This window comes from Barbus barbus (assembly GCF_936440315.1).
Source record: "Barbus barbus genome assembly, chromosome: 17".
Taxonomy (NCBI): Eukaryota; Metazoa; Chordata; class Actinopteri; order Cypriniformes; family Cyprinidae; genus Barbus; species Barbus barbus.
Window position 1 is genome coordinate 9,557,544 of NC_136745.1, and position 15,157 is coordinate 9,572,700.

Below are 15,157 nucleotides of genomic sequence, written 5' to 3' on the forward strand. Positions count from 1 at the left end.
GACAGATGTCAAACGAAACAAACTGTCAATCACATCTAACAAACCCGCCCACTCATGTTTGATTGGTAGAATACGTCCTAGACAGAAACGCTGCACCTGCTATTGGATCAATCTGCTGTCAATCACTCAGAAGCCACGCCCATCTAAAGGCGCTCAATGAAACCAACGACATTGACAGCGTTTTCTACTCTTGTTTACTAACATTTCACGCAAGCTGCAAAGCTGTGGTTAGATTCTCCTCAAACTTTCGAGATGGTAAATATAGATTAAGTTACTTTTAAAACTTTGTGAATGAATTCACGTTAGCATAAATAAGAGTATATGTGTAGATGTTCGTTAGCTTAAGCTAATAGCTTGTTGGCGTTATTGTTGTGGAAACCAGCAGAGACAGTCATTAGCTTCATTTGTTGCGATGAAATGCATAAACAGTGCGCTTCTTTAAATTATATTATGAATAAAACACTTTTATTGAGGTAACATAGAAACTGTTATTCTTTACAGTAAATGTGCTTGCTTGAATCTAATTAATTAAACCGAAGTTTTGTAAATCTGCGTATGTGATTATGAAACTAATCCAGCTCTTAAAATCTCCCACCAAATACAGATTATGTGAATAATTTATGTAAATGTGATTTAATTAAGTAACATTCATTTATCCTTGCAGGAGAAGATTGCTGTTAGTTAACACCAGTGCACACACACGCACACACACACACACACATATATATATATATATATATATATATGTAAGTGTGCAAATTATTGTAAAATGTGCTAAAATATAGTATATACAAAAAGAAACACAGGATAGGCAACATTTAGGATGTGTTTGGACACTTTTATTTATGTTTGCTCCTCAGTTGCAATAGAAATAGTATGTTTAGTTCAGTTCATATTCTGAATTTCTGATTTGTATGTGATTATTTCAAACAAAACTAATAATTTTAATTAAATAAATAATTTAATAATAGGAAAATACATAATATCTCGATAAAACAAATACAATTGTAATGTACAATGTATTACTTTTTGCTTTATTAATTATTTTATACCTTTATTTTTATTCTTTTTACCTTTTTTATTATTATTTTGTTATATATTTATGCATCCATTTATTTTTGTATTTATTTATGATATTTATTTTACTTTTCTGTGTGCACCATGCAAATGAGCCTGCATAGCTCCTCCAGTGCATTGAGAACTCCCATATAGAAGCATTTATAAGACATATAAGAAAACCATGATAACACCCCCTGGTGGAAGCATGGCTGAATCTATCTTTCTGCTTTTATTTTCAAGGCTTCAAGCTTCAGGAAACCCAGCGCCACCACGAACCAGCGGAAGAGAGCAGGTCCTAAACCAGAACTGACAGAGGAACAGAGGCAGGAGATCAAAGAGGCGTTCGATCTGTTTGACACAGACGGGTCTGGAAACATAGATGTAAAGGAACTGAAGGTAAAAAGGGTTTGAGACACTGATCTATCGAGAACTGGATTGCTCATGACGTCATGAAAGTGAAGCCACTGCACCGCCATATTGGTATTCTCCACTGTTCCCATACATTCCATTGAATTAACTGGAAATCGTACGAATTTAATGAGAAAACATCACCTAACAAGTCAGCGTTTTTAAATCTTAAGTATGCCTGTACATTCTTACAAGCCAAACACCAGGCATGTAAACGGTTACTTTTTTAATGTAAGGAATTTCTCCTGCTTATTAAAAAGTTACGTTCATTACAGTAGCAAACATCAGATGAACATAACATCAGACGGACACGACCTCAACATATACAGTGGGTATGGAAAGTATTCAGACCCCCTTAAATTTTTCACTCTTTGTTATATTGCAGCCATTTGCTAAAATCATTTAAGTTAATTTTTTTCCTCATTAATGTACACACAGCACCCCATATTGACAGAAAAACACAGAATTGTTGACATTTTTGCAGATTTATTAAAAAAGAAAAACTGAAATATCACATGGTCCTAAGTATTCAGACCCTTTGCTGTGACACTCATATATTTAACTCAGGTGCTGTCCATTTCTTCGGATCATCCTTGAGATGGTTCTACACCTTCATTTGAGTCCAGCTGTGTTTGATTATACTGACTGGACTTGATTAGGAAAGCCACACACCTGTCTATATAAGACATTACAGCTCACAGTGCATGTCAGAGCAAATGAGAATCATGAGGTCAAAGGAACTGCTTGAAGAGCTCAGAGACAGAATTGTGGCAAGGCACAGATCTGGCCAAGGTTACAAAAAAAATTCTGCTGTACTTAAGGTTCCTAAGAGCACAGTGGCATCCATAATCCTTAAATGGATGACGTTTGGGACGACCAGAACCCTTCTTAGAGCTGGCCGTCCGGCCAAACTGAGCTATCGGGGGAGAAGACCCTTGGTGAGAGAGGTAAAGAAGAACCCAAAGATCACTGTGGCTGACCTCCAGAGATGCAGTCGGGAGTTGGGAGAAAGTTGTAGAAAGTCAACCATCACTACAGCCCTCCACCAGTCGGGGCTTTATGGCAGAGTGGCCCGACGGAAGCCTCTCCTCAGTGCAAGACACAAAAAAACACCTGAAGGACTACAAGATGGTGAGAAATCAGATTCTCTGGTCTGATGAGACCAAGATAGAACATTTTGGCCTTAATTCTAAGCGGTATGTGTGGAGAAAACCAGGCACTGCTCATCACCTGTCCAATACAGTCCCAACAGTGAAGCATGGTGGTGGCAGCATCATGCTGTGGGGGTGTTTTTCAGCTGCAGGGACAGGACGACTGGTTGCAATCGAAGGACAGATGAATGCGGCCAAGTACAGGGATATCCTGGACGAAAACCTTCTCCAGAGTGCTCAGGACCTCAGACTGGGTCGAAGGTTTACCTTCCAACAAGACAATGACCCTAAGCACACAGCTAAAATAACGAAGGAGTGGCTTCACAACAACTCCCTGACTGTTCTTGAATGGCCCAGCCAGAGCCCTGACTTAAACCTAATTGAGCATCTCTGGAGAGACCTAAAAATGGCTGTCCATTCAACCTGACAGAACTGGAGAGGATCTGCAAGGAGGAATGGCAGAGGATCCCCAAATCCAGTTGTGAAAACTTGTTGCATCTTTCCCAAAAAGACTCATGGCTGTATTAGATCAAAAGGGTGCTTCTACTAAATACTGAGCAAAGGGTCTGAATACTTAGGACCATGTGATATTTCAGTTTTTCTTTTTTAATAAATCTGCAAAAATGTCAACAATTCTGTGTTTTTCTGTCAATATGGGGTGCTGCGTGTTCATTAATGAGGAAAAAAAATGAACTTAAATGATTTTAGCAAATGGCTGCAATATAACAAAGAGTGAAAAATTTAAGGGGGTCTGAATACTTTCCGTACCCACTGTATATATAACAAATGACCAAGTGCTCATTCTGAAATATGAAGAACGATTTATGCTTTGTATACACATATAGGCTACCTTTAGTCACCTTGTACAGTTATTCATTGTTTATAAAAAAAAATTATAGAGTTTTTATTAGTAACTGCAAATGTTTCAACAATGATTTCGTTAACAGCATTCATTTTGAAGCAGGTAATGATTTATACAGTGGTAAAATTAATTAATAATTTAGCATATATACATAATATTTTACATGGAAATGGTAATGCTAGTAAACATATTTGCGCGATCTTGGAGAGGAAATAGATGTTGCTCAATCAGGACATTAAAAATATACACATCATAATTTATTCAGAGAAATAACTGACTACATACAGTACTGACTTAAAGACATGAAGTTTTATTTCAAGATGATGCATTAAGCTTTTCATTTCAGTACAACATAGAGCATTATAGTAACAGAGGCTATTATATTATTCATTGTATTCAAATCTATTTCTGATACTACAACCTGAATTCCGGAAATGTTGGGATGTTTTTTTAAATGTGAATAAAATGAAAACTAAAAGACTTTCAAATCACATGAGCCAATATTTTATTCACAATAGAACATAGAGAACTTAGCAAATGTTTAAACGGAGAAATTTGACACTTCTATCCACTAAATGAACTAATTTTAAATTTGATGCCTGCTACAGGTCTCAAAAAAGTTGGCACGGGGGCAACAAAGGGCTGAAAAAGCAAGAAATTTTGAAAAGATTCAGCTGGGAGAACATCTAGCAACTAATTAAGTTAATTGACATCAGGTCTGTAACATGATTAGCTATAAAAGGGATGTCGTAGAAAGGCAGAGTCTCTCAGAAGTAAAGATGGGCAGAGGCTCTCCAATCTGTGAAAGAGTGTGTAAAAAGATTGTTGAATACTTTAAAAGGCATAACCTCAGGCAGGCGCTACAGATCTCTGTGCACTAGAACATCTAGGCATAAAAACAGTCTTTTCCCCCATGACATCTCCAGCCTAAACAACTAACACAAGAATTATTACCTGTGTTCTGTAATTCATTCCCCATCTCTAATTATTGACTCTCTCCCTAGTACTTTGTAAATATATATGCATATTTTTCTAAACAGCTGTATATATATATTTATATAGAGAGAGAGTAAATGAGGCACAAATCTGTACATACATCTTCTGTTCCAGATTCTTACACATTATTATTATTATTATTGTTGTTAAGTCTTATTTAAATGTTTCTGTTCTCATGTCAGATATGTATGCATGTATGTACCAAGAGCTTCTTAAAAACCACAACAAATTCCTCGTATGTTTAAAGCTGATAATAAAGCTGATTCTGATTCTGAAAAACAACGTTCCTCAACGTCAAATTGCAAAGGCTTTGCAAATAAGGGACAAGGCTGAAGACCTTTGTTGGATGCCCGTGGTCTTCGGGCGCTCAGACGACACTTTCATCACTCATCGGCATGATTCTGTTATTGACATTACTAAATGGGCCCAGGAATACTTCCAGAAACCACTGTCAGTAAACACAATCATAAAAAAGCTCTATCATGCAAAAAGGAAGCCATTTGTGAACATGGTCCAGAAGCGCCGTTGTGTCTTGTGGGCCAAAGTGGAAAAGTGTTCTATGGTCAAATTTGACGGAATCTTGATGGAAATCACAGACGCCGTGTCCTCCGGGCTAAAGAGGAGGGAGACCTTCCAGCGTGTTATCAGCGTTCAGTTCAAAAGCCAGCATCTCTGATGGTATGGGGGTGCATAAGTGCATACGGTATGGGCAGCTTGCATGTTTTGGAAGGCACTATGAATGCTGAAAGGTATATAAAGGTTTTAGAGCAACATATGCTTCCTCCTGATGACATCTATTTCAGGGAAGGCCTTGTATATTTCAGCAGGACAATGCAACACCACATACTGCAGCTATTACAACAGCATGGCTTCGTAATAGAAGAGCCCGGGTGCTGAATTGGCCTGCCTGCAGTCCAGATCTTTCACCTATAGAGAACATTTGGCGCATCATTAAATGGAAAAAAACGTCAAAGACAACCACGAACTCTTCAGCAGCTAGAAACCTATATCAGGCAAGAATGGGACCAAATTCCAACACTAAAACTCCAGAAACTCATAACCTCTGATGTCTTCAAACTGTTTTGAAAAGAAGAGTTGCTACACCATGTTAAACATGCCCCCGTCCCAACTATTTTAAGACCTTAAGCAGGCATCAAATTTGAAATTAGCTCATTTTGTGCATAAAATTGTAAAATTTCTCAGTTTAAACATTTATGTTATCTATGTTCTATTGTGAATAAAATATTGACTCATGTGATTTGAAATTCTTTTAGTTTTAATTTTATTCAAATTTAAAAAACGTCACAACATTTCCGGAATTTGGGTTGTAATACGTTAATGTTTAATAATTCCTGAATAATCACTAAATAAAGAAATAGGCTATATTTTGTGTTGGATCAGTTAATGTTATCTGTGTCGGCAGTGCGCAGCAGACACACCCACTTAAACGATTTAAATATATGTGACCCTGGACCACAAAACCAGTCTTAAGTGTCAATTTTTCGTAATTGAGATTTATACATCAACTGAAAGCTGAATAAATAAGCTTTCCATTGATGTATGGTTTGTTAGGATAGGAAAATATTTGGCCGAGATACAACTATTTAAAACTCTGGAATCTGAAGGTACAAAAAAAACTATTTTTTAATTCTTAGCAATGCATATTACTAATCAAAAATGAAGTTTTGATATATTTACAGTAAGAAATTTACTAAATATCTTCATGGAACATGATCTCAATAATTTTGACCCATACAATGTATTTTTTGTAACTACAACTTAAGACTGGTTTTGTGGTCCAGGGTCACATATCTCTTATCCTGCCAAAAAAGACCATAAACATTGCAGATAATATCTGAAGTAAAAATGGTATGAAATTTTACATACACATAACATAGAAACTAATCCCGTTTAAACTGATTCGCTTCAAATCGGGTGATTTTAGGTCAGCGGTTTGCCTGTGACTCAATGGTGCTCTCTGCCGGTAGGGAATAGTAAGATGGCGGATCGAACACTTCAGGTGGCTTCACTGCCTGTCGGCAGTTTAGAGACCTGCAGCCATAATGTAATATTTGATAAAGGCCTGGAGACAGCATCTAAACTTTTACTTTTACTTTGAGTCATTTAGCAGACGCTTTTATCCAAAGCGACTTACAAATAAGAAAAAGTAACTAAAACAAAGTCAAAACTCTGTAAATACTATATACACACATTTAAGAAATGAAATAAAATGCATACAACATTTCAATACTAAACATTTAAATGAAAACAAAAAAAATAAGCTAAAAACAATTAAAAATATTAAAACAACAAAAGGTATGAGTATAATAATGCTTCTAACATAACACTAAGCCAAACACCAAAAAACAACTACATGTGTATGTACAGCCACACACATATACATATACATATATATAAAAATACATTTAATATATATATTATTTCATATCCATATAGTATGAAGTACTAAAATAACTACAATTAAATAAAACTAAAACTGAATAAACAACCTATACAGACATCAACACTGAGCCAAGCACACGTTTTAAAACAACAACAACTTACTTACTTACACATAGTAAGAAATGGTTATAAAAACTGAAACAGAAGTGAAACAAGTTAATCTAAACTAAATCTAGGAATGACCTAATCGTAAAATCCCATATGACTAATCTTACTCCATACCTACTACCGGCTAATGAATTTGCCATGACCCTGAGGTTACATGTATAATCAGTAATTGTCATTAACAGGAATTTTAATAGACTTTCATTATTTCTATATTTAATAGTCTGTTATTAATTTTAACACAAATGAGAATTATTTATTGACCATAAAAGGTATTCTACAAATACACAGGCATAATTTATATTTGTTCTTAAAGAAATGTCATGCATTTAAAGGAAAAGTTCACTTAAAAATGAACATTTGCTGGCCATCCATGTAGATGTTTGTTTCTTCATAAGAACAGATTTGGAGAAATGTAGCATTACATCACTTTCTCATCAATGGATGCTCTGCAGTGAATGGGTGCCGTCAGAATGAGAGTCCAAACAGCTGATAAAAACATCACAATAATCCACAAGTAATCCAAATGACTCTGAAAATACTGTGAACAGCTAAAAAGAATTCTCATCATTTTTTTTTAAATAAAATGTATAAAATCAGGCAAAATGATAAAAGAGTAAATGGTTTAAAAATGTTAATAATGTGAATCTAGTCAAATATGTGTCCAATATGTGTATATACAGTGCCCTCTATAAGTATTGAAACAGTGAAGACAAAATTGCTCCGTTGGCTGTGGAGTCAAGACATTTACAAATATGATTAAAAGATGAATACGAGACAAAATCACAGAATGTCACATTTTATTATTAGCCGTTTCAACACATATGTTTTACCAACTAAAAAGAGTAGCACTTTTAGAGTTCATCCACTCATTGATGTGAGCATAAGTATTGGGACAGTTGAACATAAGGCAGATATAAAAGATTAAAAGCTATTATTTAGTTGCAGATCCCTTGCACACAATCACAGCAGTGAGTCTGTGATCCATAGACATCACCAGACTCTTGGTCTCATCTTTTGAAATACTTTTCCCAGCCTTTAATGCAGCCAATTCCAATTGTTGCTTGTTTTGGGGAGTTTCTGCCGTTACTCTCCTCTTCAGCTGGAGAAATTCATGTTCAATCGGATTTAAATCTGGAGATTAACTTGGGCAATCTAATACTTTCCATTTCTTTGCCCTGATAAATTCCTTGACTGAACTGGCAGGGTGTTTTGGGTCATTGTTCTGATGCAATATGAAGCACTTCCCAATGAATCTGGTGGCATTTTCTTGAATATTGGTAGGTAAGATGGTTTTGTTCCCTTCCAAATTCATTCTGCTACTGTCATCATACATTAAGTCATCAGTAAAGTTGAGAGGGCCTGTTCCAGAGACAGCCATGCATGCCCATGCCATGACACCACCTCCACCATACTTTACAGATGAGGCTGTATGCTTGGGATCATTGCAGTTCCCTTTTTTCCTCCACATTTTTGCTTCCCATCACTTAGATAAAGGTTCATCTTTGTCTCATCGGTCCATAAACAGTTCCAAAACTCTTCTGGCTCACCTTTGTGCTTTTTTGCAAACTCTAATCTTGCCTTTCTATTTTTGGTGCTGGTCAGAGCTTTGCATCTTGTTGTGTAGCATCTGTAATTCTGTGTCAAAGTCTCCTGAGGACAGTAGATTGTCAGAGCATCACCCCAGCTTTCTGGAAGTTGTTGGTGATTTTACAGATGCGTCTTTTAGGGTTAATTTTCACAGCTTTTATGATTTGTCTGTCATCAACTACTGTTGTTTTCTCAGCCGATCAGGTAGTTGTTGGTTTTGTCTTTACTGTTCCAATACTTTTGGAGTGCACTGTATACTAACAGAGTAACTGACTTGTTGCCATAGGTTGCTATGCGAGCTCTGGGGTTTGAGCCGAAGAAAGAAGAGATAAAAAAGATGATTGCTGATATTGATAAAGAAGGATCGGGGGTAATCAGCTTTAATGATTTCCTTTCTATGATGACACAGAAAATGGTAAGTCTGCAAGCCGGATAATAACATAACCAATTAGACAACTATCTGGCCACTGTTGCAAACCTCAGGTGTTTACGTGGAAAATGACTTCAGTAAAATATCCGAAAAGAAACGCATCAAGATTACAAGGATCTTGCCATTAAGTGGTGTTATTACACAGTAGCTGTGTCTCATTTAGAAGGATGCGTCATCCGAAGGTCTCATTCGAAGGGTGCATACGTCATCGAGGCTGTCTCATTTCAGAAAAGCAAGTAGGACACTCCGAATGCGACCTTCTTTCACAGGAATTCAGAGGATGCATCAGGTGTATCCTTCGCTGCTACAGATAACCCACAATTCTTTGCATCGCTGGAAACAACCGTTAATTTGAAAAATGCTGGCGCCGGCAGATGTACACACAAGCGCAGATGTGGTGTTTTCAACTTAACTTAAAGTACCTCCAGTAAAAACAGATAAACTTTGTTCTTAATATCCTCCTCCTTTTTTTCTCTAACAGATGTCTGTTGTATGTACGCTGCAGCTCCTCAAACAATGAGCAAAATAGAACAAGTAAAAGCATTTTTTTTCAAATTACTTTCCAAATTTAGAAATAATTTTCCTTCATTTAGGTAGTGTGAGAGCGCAACGATGCTCTAAATGTGTTGGCAAATCAACATGATACTTCCTGTTTCCTTTTCCTCCCGTCCTACGAAGGCCATCTCATTTTTAATTCTAGGTTGAGGACACTTCCTTACGCATCCTACAGAGGATTCGACCTCCGGAGGACGCATCCTTCTAAATGAGACACCGCTAGTGAAGCGTTGAGCGTTGTTTACGGTTGCCAGGCAACGTCTGTTTTTACAAAAGCTCAAAAGTGGCTCATCCAATCAGAATTTAGAACTTAAACTAACCATTTTATGAAGTCTTTTCGTTTTAACTTATACATTCCATAAAGCAGTTTTTGCACCAACTTTTTTAATTTATATAAATAATCTGAAATTTGGTTCATCGTTCAAAATATGTTAATTTGTTTCATTTCCCAGCAAAAATAAAAATCTTGACCATTGTATGCATTACAATTGTGTACTATTTTTTATAAATAATCAGAATTTTTCTGTCAAATTCAAAAGAAAAAGCAATCAGTTGAAATACCTTTTATTTGTAAAGCTTTCAATAAATTATCTAAAAATAAGTTTCAACACGTGGTTATGTTGTATATAAAATGTTTATTTGTTCAAATCTTGATGCCATATATCATTGTGACCTAAATTACTCAAACTGTAATTTGGGTCATACTATGAATATTAGAAAAAATTTGCACGTAATAAACAGGAAAATAACAGTGTTAATATTACAAAATTCATCAGTTTTGAAAAGACATCAATCTCAACTGTAAAGCAGCTCTACAGAAGAAAAAAGTCTTATCAGTTTTTTATTAATTTTATTTTAGTTTTACTATTAGTAATTTTAGTACACTGGATTAATATGAGTAATGTTGTTTTGGCAAGCTACCTGATTTTTTTTTTAAATATATTTTATTTCAGTTTACATTTATTTTATTTCAAGTAATGATTTTAAAATTTTGTTTCCATTTAGTTCACTATAATGAGCAAATTTTTATATTCCCAGCAAAAATAAAAGTCTTAGCGTGGTATACCGTTGCCGTGATATAAAATTACTGATACTGTGATTTTGATCATCATGCCCACCCCCACTGTGTTTAGCTGTCTGTTATTTATCTTTCACAACAGAGTGAGAAAGACTCAAAAGAAGAAATCCTGAAAGCTTTCAGGCTATTCGACAATGACTGCACTGGCAGAATCTCTTTTGAAAATCTCAAGCGAGTGGCAAAAGAGCTCGGGGAGAACCTCACGGATGAGGAATTACAGGTGCGTCTTTCTCCAGATGTGGGGAAATACACAGAAAGAGGATGTTCCTGTGTGTAAAAGTCACAGACGAATTGTGTCTCTCCTGAGAAAGTGGCTGGTTAGTCAGTGGGTAGTGAATGACATAAGATCAGATAAGATCCCTCATCACGGAGCAACAGCTGACACCGTTAGGAAACACTGCATGTTTTTGACAATTGTTTTGTGACATGATTGTCTCTCTGGGTTTTTATTTGGAACAGGAAATGATCGACGAGGCTGACAGAGATGGTGACGGAGAGATAAATGAGCAGGAGTTTCTACGGATAATGAAAAAGACCAGTCTGTACTGAATCCCTCCATCGCTAAAGCTATTATATCTATAAGCCTCTTAAAGGACTTGAAGTGTTGTTTTGTGTTGCTTTATTTTTCTCTTCTTTTTTTTACAAGGTTGTAAAAACATTTTAATCTATACATATTTTGTACAGTATTAAATACAAATGTATTTGCATCTGTGTGGTCTGTCTCCATATCAAGCCCAAAGTGCCCAATGCATGAGAATACATTTTCCTATGTTATATATACGAATATATAAAAATTTAAGATGTCCTTTTGAGTTTTAAGTCTTAAAGTGGAAACCCTGTGATGTTTGGGGGTTTGGCCATAAAAAAATGTCCTCTCCTTGGTCTTTGACAATTTTTTAAACTTATAAAACACATTTACGGTATATACAATTCTAATAAAAATAAGTATGATATAGGGAATATACATTTACACTAGAGAATGAGCCAAATAATGTTAAAAAAATCATTCTTGTAGGAATACCTGAGTGTATATGATAATAAATCCATGCGGCTTTACCCATTGTGACTTATAGAGGGTAATCTAAGAGATTCTGTTCATATTTACAAGTGTTATTTTGTATTATTTATTTGTTGCATTCACACTTTAACAGAACATTGCAGGCTAACATATGTGAACATATAATACAATACAACAGAGAAAAAGGTGATCGATAGATAGTGCCTCAGTATATAACTCCTTTTTAAAGACATCAATTATGTGTGTTAATAAAATATCATTAAAATACAATGTCAGTGAAGTGATGACACCTCAAACCACAGTCATCTGTTAAATGCTATAGACTTTGATTGTTAAATACTAAGTAAACTCAAACACTTATAGCCCATCTCAGTTGTATGACGACTGTTGGTATGTCACACGGCTAACAGCAGAGATTTTGAACTTTCACTTCAAATCAAGCCACATTTATTAGCTGCCTTCTTATTTTAATCTTACGTAAGACAAAACTGAAAAAAGATTTTCTCCAAAAATATATATTCACATGTAACATGGTAATTTTCAGACAGCAATAGACAACTTGCATTAAAAAGTTGATTGTGATATTTGCATTTCAGGTCTAGGATGAAACAAAGGTCAAATCGTGAGTGAGTGTTGAACTGGGAAACACCTCATTGCCATGCATTGAATTTTTTTAACTTTCCCACAAATACAGTAAAACCAGAAAAACTGACATTTTAAGAAGTCGTTAGAAAAAAGGTTTGTTAAAGTGATCAACCGCCCAAATTCTGTCATTGTTTACTCCCCCTCAAGTTATTCCAAACCTGTGTTTAATTATTTATTTCTGCTAAACACAAAAGAATATTATTTTGAAAATTACCGGTAACCAAACCGTTTCGGTTCCCATAGTATTTTTGTCCATGCAATGGAAGTCAGTGGGAACCAAAACTGTTTAGTTACTAACATTCTTCAATAAATCTTCTTCAGTGTTCCAGAGAAAAAAAGTCAGTCATACAGGTTTAAAATTACTTGAAGGTGAGTAAATGATCAGTTTTTCATTTAAAGTCTGTAAGAGTTTTATGATTAAAATGTAGAAATATATTTGCTGAATTTATAACAGAAAGTGTGAAATGAACCTGTATAAGCATGTGAGACAGATTTGCTGTAAAGTTTATGGTGTCTATGTTGTTTGTAAATACCACCAATAATGCTATTTTTAAATTGTAAAATGCTAATTCTGTAGTAGGAGAGGGCGATCCGACAATTTTGTATCTGCCTTGAAGACATCCACTTTGTACTTTTCAAACAAACTGTGACCAAATGCGTCCGTTTGTGTCTGTATGTAGCTTAATATATATCGACACATCTTTTAGTTGACAGGCCTTTTTAAAATTATTAACGCATTACAGTGTGTTCGGGGGGGGGGGGGGGGGGGGTGGGGGGGGAATATAACGGTAGAAATGGGTCAATTGGTAAAGATTTTGAACTATCGCCTTTTGCTCTCATGTCAGGTTGCTGTGTGCCGTGGTACTGACAATCTTTTACACATTTTTAAGTATTGCGGTTCAAAAACAAGTGATGTTATGCCGGTGAAATGGAAACAGCAGCACTATATCTGCACACTTTCTGTGTGACTGTTTCTGAGTGTGGTCTGAGCGCTAAGTGACATGGATTTTTTGGGCTTGTATTAATTTTTCTGTGATATTGACACTGGTGTCAAGAATTATTAAATTTCTGTGGTATCAAAAATGTTGATATAAAAACCTTATAAAAAGCAAAAATAACTTTATATTGTGATATATATTGTTATCATGAAATAAATGTACTCATATTGTGAAGATTTTGGTCGTATCGCCCACCCCTATATTTATTTAGTCATTTAGCAGACGCTTTTATCCGAGTATGACACGGCTTAAATTAAAAGGAGTTGTTAAAAAGTCTGTCAGTGGATCACCAGCTTCCTGACAGACAGGCAGCAGCTAGCCAGGCTGGGAAATACACATGCAGCACCCGTACGATCAGCACTGGAGCTCCTCAGGGCTGCGTTCTCTCCCCACTGCTCTTCTCTCTATACACCAACGACTGCACATCTAAAGACCCCTCTGTCAAGCTCCTGAAGTTTGCAGACGACACCAACCTCATCGGCCTCATTCTGGACGATGACGAGTCTGCTTACAGACAGGAGGTTAAGGAGCTGGCTGTCTGGTGCAGAGATGATCATGGACTTCAGGAGAAACCCCCCTGCACTCCCCCCACTCACCATCACGAACAGCACTGTGACTGCAGTGGAGTCATTCAGATTCCTGGGCACCACAATTTCTCAGGCCCTGAAGTGGGACAATCACATTGAGTCCATTGTCAAAAAGGCCCAGCAGAGGTTGTACTTTCTTCGCCAGCTGAGGAAGTTCAACCTGCCACAGGACTTACTGAAACAGTTCTACTCCGCCATCATTGAATCGGTCCTCTGCACTTCAATAACCGTCTGGTTCAGCTCAGCTACCAAATCTGACCTCAGAAGACTACGGAGAGTAGTCCGGACTGCTGAGCGAATCATTGGTATAACCCTCCCCACTCTCCAAGAGCTGTACTTATCCAGAGTGAGCAAAAGGGCTGGTAAAATCACTCTGGACCCCTCACACCCAGCACACTCCCTCTTTGAACTGTTACCGTCTGGTCGACGCTACAGAGCTCTGAGCACCAGAACGACCAGACACAGGAACAGTTTCTTCCCTCAGGCAATCCATCTCATGAACACTTGACAATAAACGTGGAACACACAACACTATTTATACACTTATTTATCTAACACACATACTTAGTCTACATTTCGAATTTGCACATAATATACCTGTACATGCAATTGTTAATTTGAATATTGTTATTCCTTTTTTACTTGTTCTATTTTTATTCTTTTATTATCTGTGTTTTTGTTCTGTCATTCTGTTGCACTGTGGAAGCTTCTGTCACGAAAACAAATTCCTCATATGTGTAAACATATCTGGCAATAAAGCTCATTCTGAATCTGATTCTGAAGAGAACCAAATCCGGTAAAGAGAGACTGGCAGGCGGTTCTCGCTGGTCATAAAGTGACAGCAGGCTAATAAACCTGCTGTTGTCCTTGTCAAATATTAAACTACAAAATACTATAAGAATTCATACAGTATTGTATTTTACATTTGATTTGATTTCTGTAGAATTTCTTACCTGAAAACTTTTGTTAGAAACACAAAAAATTACTTTTTACTTACTTTGTTTTAACTTATATTAGTTACCTACTAGATTTACTGCTCAGTAACTTGCAAAATTAAAAACCAGCATGAAAAAGAATTGTCATAACATATTTTTGCCATTTAGCCCACTCCATTCTGTAGTTTTATATGCAGTGTTATAATATATAAAAATGCACTTTATTTAGCAACAACAGATGTCTATGGTGTGTCTTTTTAGACAGTTAATGTGTCTA

At 36.2% G+C, this 15,157-nt stretch overlaps 1 protein-coding gene across 1 annotated transcript; it reads left to right on the plus strand.

Annotated features, from left to right (window-relative positions):
- Positions 1 to 3: 3 nt before the first annotated feature.
- Positions 4 to 11,800, plus strand: LOC306883218 (centrin-1-like). Its single transcript, XM_079438336.1, has 5 exons — positions 4 to 255; positions 1,300 to 1,455; positions 8,921 to 9,049; positions 10,780 to 10,917; positions 11,157 to 11,800. The coding sequence occupies exons 1-5, from the start codon at positions 253 to 255 to the stop codon at positions 11,244 to 11,246; spliced, it is 516 nt and encodes a 171-aa protein (XP_079294462.1). The 5' UTR covers positions 4 to 252; the 3' UTR covers positions 11,247 to 11,800.
- The last annotated feature ends 3,357 nt before the right edge of the window (positions 11,801 to 15,157 follow it).